The 18,321-nt window shown below is 40.5% G+C and overlaps 1 protein-coding gene across 7 annotated transcripts in view; it reads left to right on the top strand.

Annotated features, from left to right (window-relative positions):
• Window positions 1-18,321, top strand: part of LOC307258564 (mitogen-activated protein kinase kinase kinase kinase 4-like) — a 95,463-nt gene that overhangs the window by 37,904 nt on the left and 39,238 nt on the right. For all 7 annotated transcript variants that reach the window (XM_080038148.1, XM_080038147.1, XM_080038149.1 and 4 more), the window contains exons 3-12: window positions 62-118; window positions 12,476-12,601; window positions 14,581-14,691; window positions 14,975-15,065; window positions 15,530-15,660; window positions 15,951-16,005; window positions 16,391-16,469; window positions 16,684-16,859; window positions 17,018-17,090; window positions 17,524-17,734. In XM_080038148.1, the coding sequence (XP_079894274.1) occupies window positions 62-118; window positions 12,476-12,601; window positions 14,581-14,691; window positions 14,975-15,065; window positions 15,530-15,660; window positions 15,951-16,005; window positions 16,391-16,469; window positions 16,684-16,859; window positions 17,018-17,090; window positions 17,524-17,734 (1,110 nt within the window). The remainder of the gene's footprint in view (window positions 1-61; window positions 119-12,475; window positions 12,602-14,580; window positions 14,692-14,974; window positions 15,066-15,529; window positions 15,661-15,950; window positions 16,006-16,390; window positions 16,470-16,683; window positions 16,860-17,017; window positions 17,091-17,523; window positions 17,735-18,321) is intronic.

Below are 18,321 nucleotides of genomic sequence, written 5' to 3'. Positions count from 1 at the left end.
TTATGTTTTATTCATAAACATCCCAAGCTTACCTTTCCCTTATCTCTTCTTCTCTCTTCAGGGTCGACATGTCAAGACGGGACAACTGGCGGCCATCAAGGTCATGGACGTCACCGAGGTCAGTAAACACCACTTGATATGTGTACCTTTAATGCTTTGTTGTCATGAGTTAGGAATTGTAGCACATTTTAATAGAAGTTGAGTGTATCAGGATAAAAGGCTAAGAACTAGCTCATGCAATATGTGCAGTAGTCAAACTTTGATGATGGGAAATAATGTTGAAAATGTGGGACATGGCTTTTCTGTGTGTTTCAGGTAGTAATTTAAGGAAGGTGACAACTCTGTTCCATTTGCAATTTGTGGTATTTTGCTTTTATCGATGAACCAACTTTTTATGACCATAGCCAAGCGTAAGAAAACCTTTGAGATATTTCTAGAATTATTCTTTCTATACTAATTCCTTTTTTATTACATTGACAGAGCAATTTCTTTGCTCTGTTAATGTTTTCTCTTCTAAAATAGTCATAGTTTTTAGCCTTAAAATCACATGGCTTCCAACCCTCTTAGTATTTGTTTTTCTTCTGTGGATGAAGCCAAGTGTATGTTTTTGAAGCTCAACAAAATTTTGAATTTCCTGAGGGTAGTTTAGCCAATAGTCTTTAAGACTCAAGATTTTTGTGTGTGCGTGCATGTGTGTGTTTACAAGCCCAGGGGTGCATGTTTGCCAGCTTCTAGAGAGTTGACTATGGAGCCAGAGGGCTGTTTTTGGCCTGTGAAATTTAGAGCCTGTGTTTATTTGTGTGTGCAAACATGCAGCAATGTCCCTGGTAGTCTTATAAAACTACATCACACTACATTGATGTTGAGGGGGTAGTGAGTGCATTTTGCCTGCCTTCCGTGTTACTCATCGTTAGACAATGGGGAAAAATGTTCACAACACATATTTGAGGGCACTTGACCATTTCCTGCCCAGACGCCTTAAAGAGGAATGAGTGTATCATCAAGGCTGCCACTTAAAATCCTTTAATCTGGGTCAACCCTTATACAGAAGAGGATTGTTCTGTCTGTATTATAGGGCCCCGCTGGTTTAAGTTGTATTTAAAAAAACAAACAAAGCAATACATGTGTTTGCCAGATCACAAATTTGATTTGAAATCAGTCTGGGTTTCCCCTTGCTACATGCACATCAATGTGGGCACTACTGTAGTAGGGAAGCAGTAATGCATCTGAAGCTGTTTGGTAACTGCCAAAATCCACAGAAAATTAATGACTTCTGCACTTCAGTTATCACTATAGCTAGCTTTAGCTAACAGTTAACAATTGGAACTTTATTGAATAAAACATGTTAAATGTCCATGTTTACCTACAATCACATAACATTAGTATGTCATCATGGACCATTTATTAAATGTTTATATAATATTTATTTAACTTTTCACCCAGTACAGTACAGTACAGCAGAATATGATGGTCCAGTGCTTATCGTTGTTATTCCTTAAGCTTAAACTGCCTTAAGTAACTTTATTTTCTACAGTTAAGGAAAAACCTCCATCCTTTTTTAAAAGCTTGCCTTAACATTTTGCAGCCCATTCCCTGTTAGTGTTTTGTATTTCTCTTCCAGCATTTTATTTATAGACTATGGAATATTTGCTGCCTCTGCATTCTTTTTCACATCCCTGTTGGTTTCCCTGTGGCTGCAGTCTGACACACCCCTAAAGGAAACAATGACCACAGCAGTTTAGAGTCTGTCCTATTATGAACTATTAGTGCTTTGTATTGGTTTGTAGAACAATGGACAGAAACACACCCCATCATTAAAACAATGATTTTGACAGCTATAGGGCCTATTAAAGAAAAGCATAAATGGACTTATCTTATTTGAGGAGTTTTTAATTTAGAGTTTATATTTAATGTCATGATTTGGAATTTTATTCTTGAGGTTTTAGTGTCTTGTAACAGTTAAAGATGTCAACCTCTTTAACCTGGTTAATAAGGACCTTTTTGGCCACCTGGGGGGCTATAGATATAAGTTGCAAAAACAAACCATGACTTATCACAACATTTTAAGTTGATGTGATGAACTTCTTAGGAAGCAGTTGCTTATATGAACATCCGGCAGATGCACAGCACGTGTTGGCTATCATGTGGAGTGTTTCTGGCCACCTGGTGCATGTATACACAGATATACAGTATTTACCCTCCTTTAGCTCTGTTTTTACTAAACCTCAAAGTCCTGAGTGAACTCACCCCCAAGTTCCCCATGTCTACTATTTGGAGTGTAAAGCAAGATTTTTAAATACATTTTTTGTTAATTTCCACTGCAGCAGAAAAAGATGAGATCAAATCAAATTAGCTGATCTTTAAACAGCTCTGTAGATCAGAGGCCAACGGCAAAGTCTGGTTATAATTCTTCATTGGTCTGTCAAGATAAGTGACCCCTATCATACACTATAGGTAACGTGATCCATTGTTAATGTAAAACTATTGATTACAGCCTTTTACAGGTCTTATAACACCTTCACTGAATATCTTAAAGAGAAAAGTTTGGTGTTGAATTTGAAGACATAACGTAGTATTGCATATTGCTGTATCTTCTATGGTGATCAATTGATAAACTTTGGCTGACACTGAGACACATCTCAGAAGTCCTGTTGCAAAGTCTAGTTCCCGGTATGAAATATGGAAAAGTGGACCTCCTCTTATCATTGGCCCGAGGCACGAATCTCCATTTCTAACGGTAGAGATTAAAGAGTGGACATGAAGACGGATCAGGCCCATTTGATGGATACATGTTTATGTATTCATACGAGCTGAACGACTGAAGAGAAACACACATGTGGGGGAATATTCAGGACATGGCGGTTATTTCTTCTTCGTAGCCCTTCCAAAATGTTTAGAGTGTGTCCTTTTCCTCCCAGTTTAGCCGTTTTCTAAAATAAACAAGTCTGGGGTTTGTCTGGATGCCCGCCAAACAGTTGACAGTTGAGCAAAAGGAAGTTTGTTTGCGTTGGAAAAAGCTTGAGATTTTTCACGTGCACACCAATCCAATGTAACAGTTGTTTGTGTGTGTGTGTGTGTGTGTGTGTGTGTGTGTGTGTGTGTGTGTGTGTGTGTGTGTGTGTGTGTGTGTGTGTGCGCGCGTACATTAGACCTGAAGGAAATCACAGGAGCCTTTTGTAAACTCAAGTGTCACATATGCAAAACAAGTCAGCTATACAGTTCTCTTTTACCGTCCATTAGTTTGTGTTTGTGCATGCGCATGTCCACTCTACTCCCAGTTCACTTCTCGGCATATGCGCTCTGACCCACATACCACATCCTGTCCCATATTGGAGTGGAAGAGAGAGAGACAAACACTTGGGAGAAGAGATAGAGAGAGAGAGTGACGGATTAAATACAGTTTCTAGGGCTGGACTTTATCGAAAAGTAAAATATTAAAATCGTAATTTTTTTTGTGTGGAAATATTTGCAGCGTTATTAGATAAGAATAGAATTACAATCTAATGAGTCCAGTTTGAGTCAACATGAAGGTTAAACGGTTTTCAAGACAGGTATACCATGCCTGTGATTGGTCAATGCAGCAAAAGTTGAGCCTTGTTCAGCTTTTTTCCTCCCAGCCCCCCATATGCTTTGGCCCCCCTGGCTGTGCAAATGATCTGGGTCCATTGAAATGATTGAGAGGGCTATGTCTTTACACGCAGAGCTCAAGGCGCTCTTAGGATTGTGGCCCCTCACACAGTCCTCTGTTTGCAAAGACTTTTAAGGTTATGGTTTGCAGCTATAGGTGTTTTTCTGAATAATTTGCTGCGCATTCCAATTTCCAAGAGAGGTGTGGTCTTATGCTGGTGTTTGTGACTATACGCGCCCCCTCTCTCTGTGTTTGTTACAGGTGAATACACTACAGTTGTCTTTGTCGATTGCTTCCGTACCATATATTGTACAAAAGCGATCTGTTTTGTGTCAGTCCTTATGTAGCCCCAAAACAATTATATTTGATAATATGTAGGGTTATTTTCTACCTCAACAGCTCTTTACAATTAATGTTTTACGACTGGAAGTGTTATTCTTAGAGCCAACACTTACAGTTTGTTCATCACTCCCATATGGTTTAGAAACAGCCGTTTTTATGTGGTGCTAATGGCTGTCAAGCAGGGTTCTCTGGGTCAAAGTTTCCCATGTTCCTAACTGGGAAAGACTTCATTTGGTAGGTGTGTGTGTGTGCTTGTGCATGTGCGTGTGTGCGCGCGTATGTGTGTGTGCATGTTGCTTGAGTGCGTATAGTCTCCGTCAGGGTGGTAAGAGACGAAAATTGAAGGGCATGAACCAAGGGAGGGGAAACCTTAGACAGAGAGACAGAAAGCAAAGAGCTTAGATAAGGAAAAGTAATCAGCGTGAGAGGTTTTCTTCTCTCTCTCTCTCCTCCTTGGAGAAGGTTCAGCTAAAGTGCAGTGGGATTCTGGGAGGGGCTACCGCTCTACCACTGCTCGCCTGCTTCTCTCTTCACCTCTATCGCTCACAACCATTCACCACCACTCTTTCCCCTTCATCCATCCATCCATCCATCCATCCATCCATCCATCCATCCATCCATCCATTCTATGATTTTTGTCTGTTACAATCATCCAGATATTTGTGATTTTTTTCGTCTTTTTTATCCTTTTTTTATCCCCGCGCCATCTTTCTTTCAGTCGCCACCGCAGTTCTCTCTGCAGGAAACGAGAGAGCGAGTAAAGAGGGTAGACAGAGAGAGTGAAGTCATCCTCCTTCATCTGATAGAAAACTGGCAGGGAAAGGAGAGAAAAAGAGAGAGAGAGAAAGGTAGCTGCAGCAGACAGAGTCCCTGACTGCTTTTGTTGACTTGGATGTAAATCCAGTGAGGATTCAATAGGACAAAAATCGATCTGGATTAGTGAAAAAACTCGGCAGCAGCAGCAAGCGTCTTTATCTCTCACTCTTCTGTTCACACAGGGGAATGAATCGCTTTTAACGCTTTCAAGTTTTTCTCGCTGGCTGTTTGTCTTTCTGTGAATATCTTACACGTGGAACAAATCAGATAGATTATAAAGTCAAGGCAACTCTCTCTCTCACCTCCCACCGTTCCCTGGCCGTTCAGGGAGTGTGAAAACTAAAAGTTGGAAGGTGCTGAAGGCATGCGATAGTGTGTTTGTCTTGGGGGAACGAAAAATAATGTATGATGTAACAGTCTAGACCAGTCGGTATGGCTGTATTTTTACCTGTTCTGTAGACTGTTACTTAAGGAAGATACTCTTTTAATTTAGTTATTTTGGCTAAATTTAGAATACATTCTCAATATGGCTGTGGATTCTGCTTTAAAGATAGATTTCTTTGTGGCCAGTATGGATAGGAGTAACACCTGCAGTAATGGGAAATGTATGTATGAAATGTACGTACGGATGGGCGTGGCTGGCAGTAGGCTAATGTTGGCAGTAATTGGAAGCTTCCTGAACATGAAGACTCTCGATTCCCATGTGATTTCTTGGCTACAAGTGCTGATAGATTTTTTGAATATACAGCAAGCATGACCTCTGCATCCCCCCAGTTAATTTTATTTGAATCAATCATAGACCACTAATGATCTGCTTGTGTGGATAGGAAGTTTGTCAATGATCAAAAGAATCACTTTTGGTGCAATTTATTTTTCTTGAGAGCTTTCCCTCAATAATGTCACGTCTATTGAATTCTGAGTTTTCCACACAGGAAATAATTATTCTATTTATAAGCTGTTTGTCTTTTGAGCACCTTCATAGCCAAGTGGTTAAATGCATCGCCAGTCTGAATACAGCCAGCGACCCCCAATTGTCTTTTTAATTCAGTCTTTATCTCAATACTAAGGTTACTGCCATTCATTCATTCCAAGAAAATAAATGTAAAATTCTTGGTGTAAGATTTGGTTAAGAGATTTAGATTTGCATCAATACAATCAACTTTTCCAAGAGTATAACAAACTTTAACTGTGATGAATTTGCGGTGAAACGTATACTGAAACATGCCTTTTTAAAGACACATCAACCTCTCTTGGCTTCTTGTCGAATTCATCCTCCTACTCAGCTTCCATTTTCCATTATGCTTCCATCTTGTGGCTGTCCACTTCCCCTCGAGGGGGGTCACGGCTTTGTAATCTCTACTCACTTTGTGTGCTGAAATACTTCAGAAGCAATATGGCCGCCACCGTTTCATGCCAAGGAATGATAATGAGTAGCTTCAGGATGCCTTGTTGTTTGGAACGGCTGATATTTGCGGATGTGTTGTCCAGGGAAAGTGACACATTCATAGGTGAAGGACAGAGAGAGGCCGGGTGTCGTAATGATAGGTATACGGGTGGACACACACACACACACACACACACACACACACACACACACACACACACACACACACACACACACACACACACACACACACACACACACTCACACACACACGGACACGCACACAGTGAAGGAAAGAGAGAGGGGAGGTGTTAGGATACATGAGCATAACACGGACTATAGTCATATAATGGGAGGCAGTAATGGAAAGTGATGCAGCAGTGATGACAGCAAGTGGCCAATATTAATGGGCAGTGTACAAACAAGATGGAGAATGAGAGACTATAGTGAAGAAAGGACAGAGAGCGAGAGAGAGAGATGATGTCACTGTCTCATTGACGAAGCAGCTGAATCCTGACAGCCAGGTCATTTTCTGCCCTTCTGTCCTCCATCCATCACACACACACACACACACACACACACACACACACACACACACACACACACACACACACACACACACACACACACACACACACACACACACACACACACACACACACACACACACACACACACACACACACACACACACACACACACACAGTTGTCTGTGTGTTTTCAGTGCATGTTTCTGTTTCGTCTCTGTTGAATTTTAATGAGACTTTCTGACAAACTGAACTTTAAGATGGCTGCGTCTTTCGGTTCAGCTCAGCATGGTAAACTGTCACGCACATTCTACATAGTGTTGAAACAATTTGATTTGCCCACTGACAGCATTGTCATAATAAGTAATTTTTTTATATTCGCTGCTCGTTCCAGCTTCTCAAACATGAGTTTTTTTTTTATCAACGTTATCAATTTCAATCTCTTTGAGACTGTTGGCTGTACAAAACAAGACACGCCACTTTGAGCTCTGAAAAAATTGCGATGAGCAACTTAAATAAATAAATGCAGACCAATCATCAGCTGCCTGCAAGCCTATCAGATTCTTAGTATTTTTGTTGAACTTCGAACAGATATCACCACATCTAAATGATAGTTTTGATGGTTGCATATTATCCGTATTATATCCAGCCAAAGGCTTTGTGCTTTGACCATACCTCAGCACTGATATATCTCAGAAGTCTGGCATATTTTACATAATCAGTTAATGTTACTTTCAACCTTCATTCATGTCAAATTGTGAGTGATGTATGAGAATGTTTTTGTGAGAGGACGTGCTGTGTTTTCTCCTTTGCAATCTGTAATTACGCTGACTTTGTTCCAAAGACTCTCACATGACTGACAGTTTGTGGACGATTGGGGATGTTGTGTTTTACCATAGAAGGTGCTGTTTGTCTTGTCTGTATATCTTTTAATATCCTGTAAAGAGTTTAGTGGTCCTGCTAAAATATGATAAGAATACCTTAACTGACCGAGGGGCCGGTTGAATGGCGGGTCGGCTGGCTCACCTGATGGCTCAGTGGGTGATGGTCTGCTGCTGATGAGTGGATTAACAGGAGGCTCTGGTTGGCTAGCGATCCTGTGTGTTGGCTTATTCAGTCACTGGTTGGCTAGCTGCCTGGTGAAATGAATGACTGTCTGCCTGGCTGAAGCAATAACCAACTGGCCCACTGACTAAAGCTGTGACTCACGGGATTGGCTGGCTGACCGGCTGACCCCATCCCATCATCATTATTTATGAACAGGCAAACACTCTTTGATCAGCTGTAGCATATTAAAGGTGCACTATGTAACTTTGGGTGTGTCAGAGGAGTTAAAATTTCGTAAGGTATATTCTCATAACTGAATAAACAAAACTTTCCTCACAGGAAAATGTGCTTTCAAGATCATCATCATAGACACGTTTAGTTGACCAAGCTTCAGGTTGACTGGCTGTTCTGTATTTTAGAGATAGTGAAACTGAGCTGCAGTTCCATTTTATTAAAATTTTTATATAAACTTTTCTTCTTTCATCTTTTAATGCTGCGATGTGGCAGAATTGCCCTTTAAGCTGTGGACCAGACTGGGAAATGTCAGCGTAGTCACTATAGCTGCCTGTCATCTGTTGCATTTGCGGCTGCAGCGCTCGATAAGATTCATGCCTTTTCTTTTCCTCCTTCTTCTGCTAGCAATAACATTTAACACCAATGATTTCCTGTAAAAAGCAACAATTCATGCGGGATTTGACAGTCAACATAAAGCGGTAGCTACCTGCAGTAATAAATATAAAAGCTTGGACAACATCTTGGCATTCGTCAAATAGCAGTAACTCATAAGCGTGTAGAAATGTTTATTATAGTATTATAGCATTAAGAGAAGTCGTTAATGTGCCCCTTAAAGTCAAGAGAGCATTCCATTACAACAGTTTGTTGTTGTGTGTTGTTAACAATCTTACGTAACTGTTTTTAGTCCCATTTCATGAGTCAGTATTTTCTTTTTCAGAACAAAACCAACGGTGGAAAAAAGTGGGTTGTGATTTTCCTCAGCACAGAGCTCTGCTTCTGATTGGTTCAAACATTTGCTTTGTACACGGCAGGAGCTTCTTTTGTTCAGCTGCTTTGTGTTTTCTCCTGAATTGCATGTTTCTGCTGCTAGGCCAGGCCTGCAAGTTTTAGATTATCAACTCAGACACATTTAGAAGTTTATTTTTATATATATTGATTTTCATTCTACTTGACCACCCTTTTATCTTCTGTTAGAGCCCGAAAAACTACATTGATGCCTGTTGGTTGGTTGGTTGGTTTGTCCACCACTTAAAGACAGATATATCTCAACAACAATAGGATGGACTGTTATGAGATTTGGTACAAACATTCTTGGTCTCCAGATGGGTCCTATTGCTTTCGGAGTTCCCCTCAATTTTCCCCGGGCGCTGTGTGAGCCCAACTTTTGTGACTTTGAGTGAAATGTAAAACATTTGTTGGAGGAATCGCCATGGGCTTTGGCACTGACATTCATGCCCCCTCAGGATGACTTGTAATCACTTTGATGATCTGACTTTTCATCTGGCATAATTTGTCCAGTACTTTTTGTTCCCATCAGCCACACATGTAGGCCTACTTTGTGTTTAGAGCTAAATAGCAAATATTAGCATGCTAACCCGCTAAACTAAGACAGCGGTCATAGTAAACAAAGCATGTGCTTAGTGTGGGCATGTAAGCATTGTCTTTGTGTGTATATTAGCATTAAGTTCAAAGTACTGCTGGACATTCCCACAAGAACTTAAGCACAGTGGTTCTGAAAGCCAAATGCTAACACACTCACATTACACAGGAAAAAGTCACCGTCATTTCCAATAAAAACCAAGCAAAAGCTAATCAAAATGTTCTCAAAAGGAGCCAAGGTGCAGCCACAGTGAAGCAAGTGTAAAAGACACAGCTGCTACATCTGTAGGTCCAACTACGAAATGCCAAATGCCACATTTATTCAGTATTGAAAGCCAAACTGTTCCCTCTCAGTGCCTCAGAGCTTTTTCCTTTATGGACATAGGAGCTTGCCGTAGCGCTCAGTTTGCTCCTGCTTATCGACCGGCGTTAATAACAGTGAAAATGTCAAGTTCTGTATGTCAGCCCCGGTCGGCCTGCCGGATGTCACAGTGATTGGGGAAATAATCTGTAGATCTTGTTCTGCGTCTGTTCGTGTGTCTGAGGCCGTCCTGTAATATCCTGAGTGTGTGAAAGGGCGAGATGGTGCTTTGTTCGGCGCTGTTCTCATTTGGAGTCCAGGCTCTATCTGCATGTTTGTTTGGAATGATTTCCGTTTATTAGACTGGTTTGGAGATTGTTTGTATTTCTTGCTCGGCTCCTCAGCACGTCATAGACAGGCTGACCGGCTGAAAACAGCAACGGAGAAAAGTTTGTTTGCAGAGACTTTAAAGGTAAAGTCAGAAATTCTGGAAGGTGCTTGCTGTCAAAATCAGTCAAAATCTCCTCACGCTCCGCTACCTGTCTGAACTGTGTGCACATGAAAAAATAATTCAGTGTTAATATACAGCCTAAGGTCTGTAAATGGGCCTTTTGCTAGCTAGGTTTACAGAGCCTGATTTATTTCAGCGCACACATGCAGTACGTACAGGTAGCGGATCGTTAAGAAATATTTTCTGATTTTGACAAAGTGATTATGATAACAAGCTTTCTCCAGAGTTACTGCTTCTACCTTTTAAGTTATATTTTCACTGTGAATGGTATAACCTGTTTAAACATTTTAAAAATATTGACTGGTTTTTAGGTGCAAATGTGTTTTCTAAAAGGGTTACCTGTTTTAATGCTAGCAGGGGAAATTCCACTCTCACAATTTGTTATTGAGCTGTTTTACATCCAGCAGTAAAGACTGCGCTGGCAGCACTGCAGGAAAAGGTGATACTGTTAACGCAAACAGCACAAACCTGCCAACCTTCAGAGTTAACACAGACCAAAGGAAATATTTACGGCTGCAACCAATGTTAATTCCTTTCTCAGAATATGTTGATTTTTAAATGATGATGTAGTCATTGCTTCGTTATGTCAGAAATCAATAAAAAGGCCCATCAAAATGTTGATGGAACCTGAGGTGACAAATTGCTTGTTTTGTCTGACTGAAAGTTCCAAATCATAACATATTGAAGGAACGCAGGATTTCAAATGTACAGTTTATATAACAATGATGCCCTGCCATGGGAAATTGGAAGTGGAACTGAAAGATATTTGGCATCTTTACTGCTCAGCTGAGAGTGTGTAGAAGAACTTAGGTTTTGTGTATTCTGGACTTAATCTAGGGATGCACTGATCCACTATTTTTAGTTCCAATCCGATTCCGATATATTGGTTTTGGATATCGGCCGATACCGATACTGTCCGATACGATATCATAATTGTTATACATTTTTTTGTTGGTGGTGATGTTATGTGTAAGGCTAGGAAGGCTTAAGCAATTCTAATTTAAAAGAGCAAGACATATACACAAATGCATATAGGTTTATCTTAAAGGCAGACTATGCAATATTTTAATGAAAATATCAATTATAGAGTCCCACAAAAATAATCCTTCTCAATGATCGCTTCTGCCCCACTAGAATATGTGGTGTCTTCCTCTCTCTGGTTGTATTTTACATAGTAGAATTTGTCACAGTGCAGAAGCCTCTCCACTTCCTTGACTTGGTTAGCTCACTGGCTAACAAACTGATATGTACTGTATGTCAAATTAGAAAGTGGTGTCCTCTCTCCCTCCACCGAACGTCGGTGCATGCTTGCACGGCTCGTTCGCTCTTTTATAGTAAAAAAAAAAAAAAAAAAATGTAATATCGGAGCTGTCCGATATCCGATACGCAAATTTCGGCCATATCGGACCCGATACCGATACTGGATCAGATCGGCCCCATCCCTTACTTAATCCGCCCCATAAATTCACCCATAGTCCTACAGCACATGGAGGAAGTTGTGTGTTCCTGGGGTTGAAGGAAGACATTTCAAACTTGTTTATAGATTTGAAGCTGCAGCAGCCAATCATTTTCAGACATTCAAACTACAGGAAGTGTGTGTTTATGAAGTTCTCTCAAACGGATGATGTCATAAGATACTGGCAAAATGTAATTTCATATTTATGCATGTATGGGTGCCATCTCAGATTAGCTAATTAGTTGTTTTGCTGGCTTGTGTGTATCCCTGTTTGTGATTTAGTATTTTAAGAGTCACTTGAAATGCATATACCACTACAGTATAACAGGATGGTTCACATTGCCAGCTTGCTTCTGCATTCTCAAGGGTCTAATATGAAATTGCTAGCAGTTTACAAGCCGGACAGAAAACCCATTTCCAACTAAAAGAAGTCATTGTAGGAAAGTTTGTGCTTTTGATTTAAAGCTTACTCGAGGAAGCCAAGTGCGTAAAATAAAAGCAATAAAGATGTAGATTTCAAAAGACTTGCAGAGAGGTAGGAGCTACATATCTTCTCAGAAATGTGATAAATAAATAGAAGAAATTATAAAATAAATAAAATACCTGATAATGATAAACTCAATAGTGAATTTTATTTGCCTGTCAGAGGGATTTGGTGCTATTGTTTTTATATTTCCTTGGTGTCTCCAACTTTGACCACCTGACTGGAAAAGAATAAGACTATTGTTCGTTTGGATCTACGCCAATAGTTCATATCATTTCTTCCTTGCTATCTCACAAGTAAAGAGAACTCCACACTGATATGTCTCTCTCTCTCTCTCTCTCCCTCCCTCCCTCTCTCTCTCATAGGATGAAGAGGAAGAAATTAAGCTTGAAATCAACATGCTGAAGAAATACTCCCACCACAGAAACATAGCCACCTACTACGGAGCCTTCATCAAGAAAAGTCCTCCGGGCCACGACGACCAGCTATGGGTGAGTCTATCTATACCGTTATTAGTGATGTAATGTCTTCACACAGCAAGGTTTTATGAATAAAGTATTTCAATCATTAATTCTTCATGGTTTTCTATAATAGCATTTCTTCAGATCCTGTTTTACCAGTTCCGTTTTTATTGATTTTTTGCCTTAAGTAGCTTCAAATTCACTTCGAAATTTCACGACTCTTGATTTATGTTAAAACAAATGTCGGGATCTTTGCATTATTAGCATGAAAAAGGTTTGCTGTGTGAATTGTAGACATAACAGCCATTCTTTTTAGTAAGTCACTTACGTCTGTCAATAGTAGATGGCTGACTGAAGAGATATTACAGATCCACACACTCAACAAACTCTCCAGCAGTGGGGACAGATAGGAGGGTTGAGAGACTACTGTATTTTCGGGTCTTAATATAGGGAGTTCATATGCTTACACAAACCCGTATGACTTCATACATTATATTGCCTGCAACACAATAAAAGTCAATAGAGCATAAATGTTTTTGTCCCGACATTACAGCCCACACTTGCCCTCATATTCAAAGAGAATGGGGGAATAAGGGAAGGCGAGAAGAGAGCGATACAAAAACACACAAAGGACGAGGAGGAGGGGGAGAGATTTATAGCTGCTGGTTTTGTTGTAGGCAGGATTACCTGGTTTTATGGCCCTGCAGCTCTGCTCTTCCTCGAGAGGAAAATATCTCACTTTCAGGCCACAACACAGCCCTGTATTTGCTTTTACAGCTGTCTCCACGACCCTTTAACATCCCCCCACTGCTGTGCTTCACGGTGTCTGCTGTGTGTGTGTGTGTGTGTGTGTGTGTGTGTGTGTGTGTGTGTGTGTGTGTGTGTGTGTGTGTGTGTGTGTGTGTGTGTGTGTGTGTGTGTGTGTGTGTGTGTGTGTGTGTGTGTGTGTGTGTGTGTGTGTGTGTGTGTGTGTGTGTGTGTGTGTGTGTGTGTGTGTGTGTGTGTGTGTGTGTGTGTGTGTGTGTGTGTGTGTGTGTGTGTGTGTGTGTGTGTGTGTGTGTGAGAGAGATAGAGCATGTGTCGTTTTTATGATCATCATATTTTGAATTGAACATCACTAAAGGCCAGGATGTGTGTTTGTAAAGGAGGTATTTTTGGGTTAACTTTTAAAACACTTCCCACTTTTTTTTTGGTAATGAGAATTTGAATGCACAATCCAGAGGCCTATTAGAAAAGAGTTTGGCCTCTGTGGAGAAGGTTATTGTCCCCACAACTGTACAAATCACTGCAGATTGTTCTGTTTGTATCATGATTATGATATATCTTAATTATTTGTTCATTTGTTTTGTCCCATTTAAGTACTTGTATAACGACCCACATTGGCCATGGTTTACAGCACTGGGCAATATTTTACTAGTATTACTTTTTATTGACTTTGCCATTTGCCAGGCTGTGATGAAAATAGATATACAGTCATTGTGATGATGATTATATAATAGTCCATGTTGCACCAGCTGGTATAGGTGCTTTATGTAAGTCTTATCTTACATCATAAGTCTAGTTAATGCTCATGTTTCTTCTTGTTAAAACCACATTTCCCATCAGCCCATTGCTCCCAGTTCCCATCGTAATTCCTACACACAGGGACACAATGCAGGGATCAGCCTTTACTCTTCCTATGATATGCTGTCACAACATACTCTGACATTTCCAGCCTGCTCTGACCACAAAAAGAAAAAAATGAAATTAAACAAAACACAATTTATATTTGTTTTATTTCACATCTGTTTCAACTGGCAATTTTATATGTACAATGGCGGCCTTAAAATGACACAAAATAAAAAAATTCTGTTATCAAACCTTTGCAAAATGTTGCTAGACTGTTAAAACAGTTTTATGTTATACTGGCAATGACTGATTCCTCGGGCAGTGTCTTGTTTGTTGAAGGTACACATTTTTTTTATGTAGTATTGCTTTATTGATGGTAAAAAAAATTCTCTCTCCTCCAGTTGGTGATGGAGTTCTGCGGCGCCGGTTCCATCACAGACCTGGTGAAGAACACTAAAGGAAACACACTGAAGGAGGACTGGATCGCCTACATCTCCAGAGAGATCCTCAGGGTCAGTCTCACCTTTCATTGAATTTTCATGACAATTTACTATTCACTGTCAAATACACTGTTGCGGGAAACTAAAACTTTAGTATAGTCTTTGATGGGGAATGAGCTTTTGTCCATTTATTACATTTTTTTTTGGGGCCGAGTCGAGGGTTCTAAGGACAGAGGGTGTTGTATCGCTGTACAGATTGCTATGTGTGATATTGGGCTATATGAATCAACCTGATTGCATTGGATTTGAATGTGCTGCTTTTAATGATTTAATTTTTGTACTTTTTTCTCTGCAGGGATTAGCTCACCTGCACGCTCACCATGTCATCCACCGTGACATCAAGGGACAAAACGTGCTGCTGACTGAAAACGCTGAAGTCAAACTGGGTATGTGTCGATTTTATGTGGGTTCAATTCCCCATGGTCCATACTGGCCCTGCAGACTAGGAGTTTTGGATAGCTGCTCTTAAAAAAAAATACTGCGGCAGCACCAGTTTTGTGTGCCAACCTTTTATATACAGTCTATGTTGCCAACTAGAGCTCTTTCATTACCAGTGTTGTTTTGTAATGTTTTGCATGATTGCACAGTCATAGGCCTGTTTAAAAGTCTCAGCCAGTAATGATAATCCTTTTGAAACTATTTTTTTTTTATATCATCTATAATTCAAGGCATTATGGAACCACATTGCATTCTGTGTATTATTGAAAATGTTCATCTTAACAATCTCTGTACACAGCTGTGTCCATCTCCAACTTATGACACTCCCTCAGCATCTCAAATACTTGAGAGAAAAGAATAATACGCTTTGATCAGGCCATAATAACTGATGTCAACTTTTTTAACTTCCCAGTGGACTTTGGTGTGAGCGCTCAGCTGGACCGGACGGTGGGTCGGAGGAACACTTTCATCGGGACGCCATATTGGATGGCTCCAGAGGTCATCGCTTGTGATGAAAACCCAGACGCAACTTACGACTACAGGGTAAGGACCCGCACCTGGATCTGGTCAGCTGTATTTCAGGAAATCAGGTTTTTCAAGATCTCCATGTAATTGATACTTCAGTAAAATGACATATTCTACTTATGTGGAAGACAGTAGTAACAAGGAACATATCTCTGGAATCAAAAAATGCTGTGAAAATTGTCAGGAATCACAGTTTGGTCTTTGGAGAGTTGGACATTATCCAATTGTGTTCCTGCAAGGATAGTTTAAAATACATGTTTATATGAGAGAGACATGCAGACAAACTAATCTTATCCTCTGTCCTTCAGAGTGACCTGTGGTCCACTGGAATCACGGCCATAGAGATGGCTGAGGGAGCTCCCCGTAAGTACACGATCACATTGACCTCACGCTGGCTTGTTTGGCAAAACACTCAATCAATTTAAGTGGCTACGAGGAACATTTGGTTTTGGTTGATTCCAGCGTCCTCTTCGGACAAAAACGGTAGTGTTTTTACGACACCAGCGCCTGCTGTCGTAAAGATCTTTGCTAGTACCGCAGTTGATTTCTTACCGACACACAGTTTCCTATTTATTAACCCTAACATAGCATTCCAGCTTCAGTCCTACACTTAACAAAAACCTACTAACTGTAGATGTTAGCCTTCTATCTAACCTGTTAACTCCCTTTTTTCTCACAGTATCATGAACAGAGAAAAAGTTTTCAATCTAAAATGTGTGACTTTGACATGTGTCTCTGTCTCCTCCAGCTCTGTGTGACATGCATCCAATGAGAGCCCTCTTCCTCATTCCTAGAAACCCTCCACCTCGGCTCAAGTCCAAAAAATGGTAGGCGAGGTTCTTTAATCTTTAAGTAAAACATCCAAGAGCAGGAAACACACACACACACACACACACACACACACACACACCCCAAGTCAAGTTAAACTTTGCAGAAAGATAAAATAAAAACGGAGTGTCAAAAAAAAGAAGAAAATTAATGGCTGCATATTTAATGATAAAAAATATATAAACATCACAATTGACCTTTGAACCCCACTAGGTCTAAGAAGTTCTTCAGCTTCATCGAGGGCTGCCTGGTGAAGAACTACACCCAGCGCCCGCCCACCGAGCAGCTGCTCAAACACCCCTACATCCGGGACCAGCCCAACGAGAGGCAGGTCCGCATCCAGCTCAAAGACCACATCGACCGCACCAAGAAGAAGAGGGGCGAGAAGGGTGAGTACAGGAGAAGATCTGATGGTGTCACTGCTGCTGAGATACTTACACGATTTAAAGCTGTAGTGTGTAACTCCTGTCGCACTATGGCTTTAAATGTATAATTTCAATAACTTTTACTTGGCTGCTGCTATAATATTTTGGCATTTTGTCCTCAGATGAGACGGAGTATGAATACAGTGGCAGCGAAGAAGAAGAGGAAGAAGCATCTGAGCAGGAAGGAGAGCCAAGGTAAATGTACTTGAAAAAGTTCAGCATATAGGAGCTTTGGTGCATTGTTTGTGTACATTTGAACTTCCCGCGCATTTGTATGGTTAGGCTATGCTTCAAACAAGCTATACATGATGTGTTATCTCAATAGGAGTAGCTAAACAATACTATATTCTAGTATGGGTATTTTTCTTTCTTTTTTTGATTGCAAATGTGCGGTTTATATCATAGTATCATAATCGTTTTAATATATTTTTTTCACTGAAAATGAAAATAATTATATAAAAGTGTATAAAAATTCCCTCTATTATCCCAAATCATATCACAATTGGAATATCAGTCACAATAATCAAATTTAGATAATTTTTTTCTCTCAAAATGGCGCAGCCCCAACAGTAAATGATTTCAATTAGCTCGCTAGTACCAGCTAACATCTGTCATCCTCCTTGCGTAGCTCCATAATCAACGTTCCGGGCGAGTCGACTTTGCGCCGCGACTTCATCCGCCTGCAGCAGGAGAACAAGGAGCGCTCGGAGGCGCTGCGTCGCCAGCAGCTCCTGCAGGAGCAGCAGCTCCGCGAGCAAGAGGAGTACAAGCGCCAACTACTGGCCGAGAGGCAGAAACGCATAGAGCAACAGAAGGAGCAGAGGAGGCGGCTGGAGGAGGTGAGCAGGCAAACAGCAAAATCAGAATACCCGAATGAACACTGTCAGATTTTGATTTCAACAATTTTGATGTGTCTATATGGGTCATGGGTTAACTCTTTCTGGAATGTTGGTACCTTTTAAAGTTGGAGTCAGCAATTCCGGAAAATGCTTGTTGTCAAAGTAACTTCTTGTCAAATATCAGTGAATATCACCTCACGTTCTGCTACCTGTACATCCTGTGTGTGTGCTGAAAAGAAATCCAGTGTTTATAATACACAGCCTACGATCTTGCTAGTTACGGTTAAAAAAAAGTTAAATTTTTTTACATTACCTTTGGCTACATACCAGTTTACAGAGCCTAGGCTGTGTATAACTCCAACACACACAGAGTACGCACAGGTAGTGCATCGTGAGGAGATATTCAATGATTTTGACAAAGTTACTTTGACAACAAGCGTTCTCTAGAATTGCTGACTCCACCTTTAACACTGTTTTAGTGTTGGTATTGAGGAGAGACACTTTTATACCTTAAGTGTCACATTTACATTTGGATTTAAAAGTAAAATCTCCAAAACTATAACTCTTCTCATTTTGCGATGTGCAGG

This window comes from Ammodytes marinus (assembly GCF_949987685.1).
Source record: "Ammodytes marinus genome assembly, chromosome: 12".
Lineage (NCBI taxonomy): Eukaryota > Metazoa > Chordata > Actinopteri > Uranoscopiformes > Ammodytidae > Ammodytes > Ammodytes marinus.
This window is presented reverse-complemented; position numbering and strand designations above follow the sequence as displayed.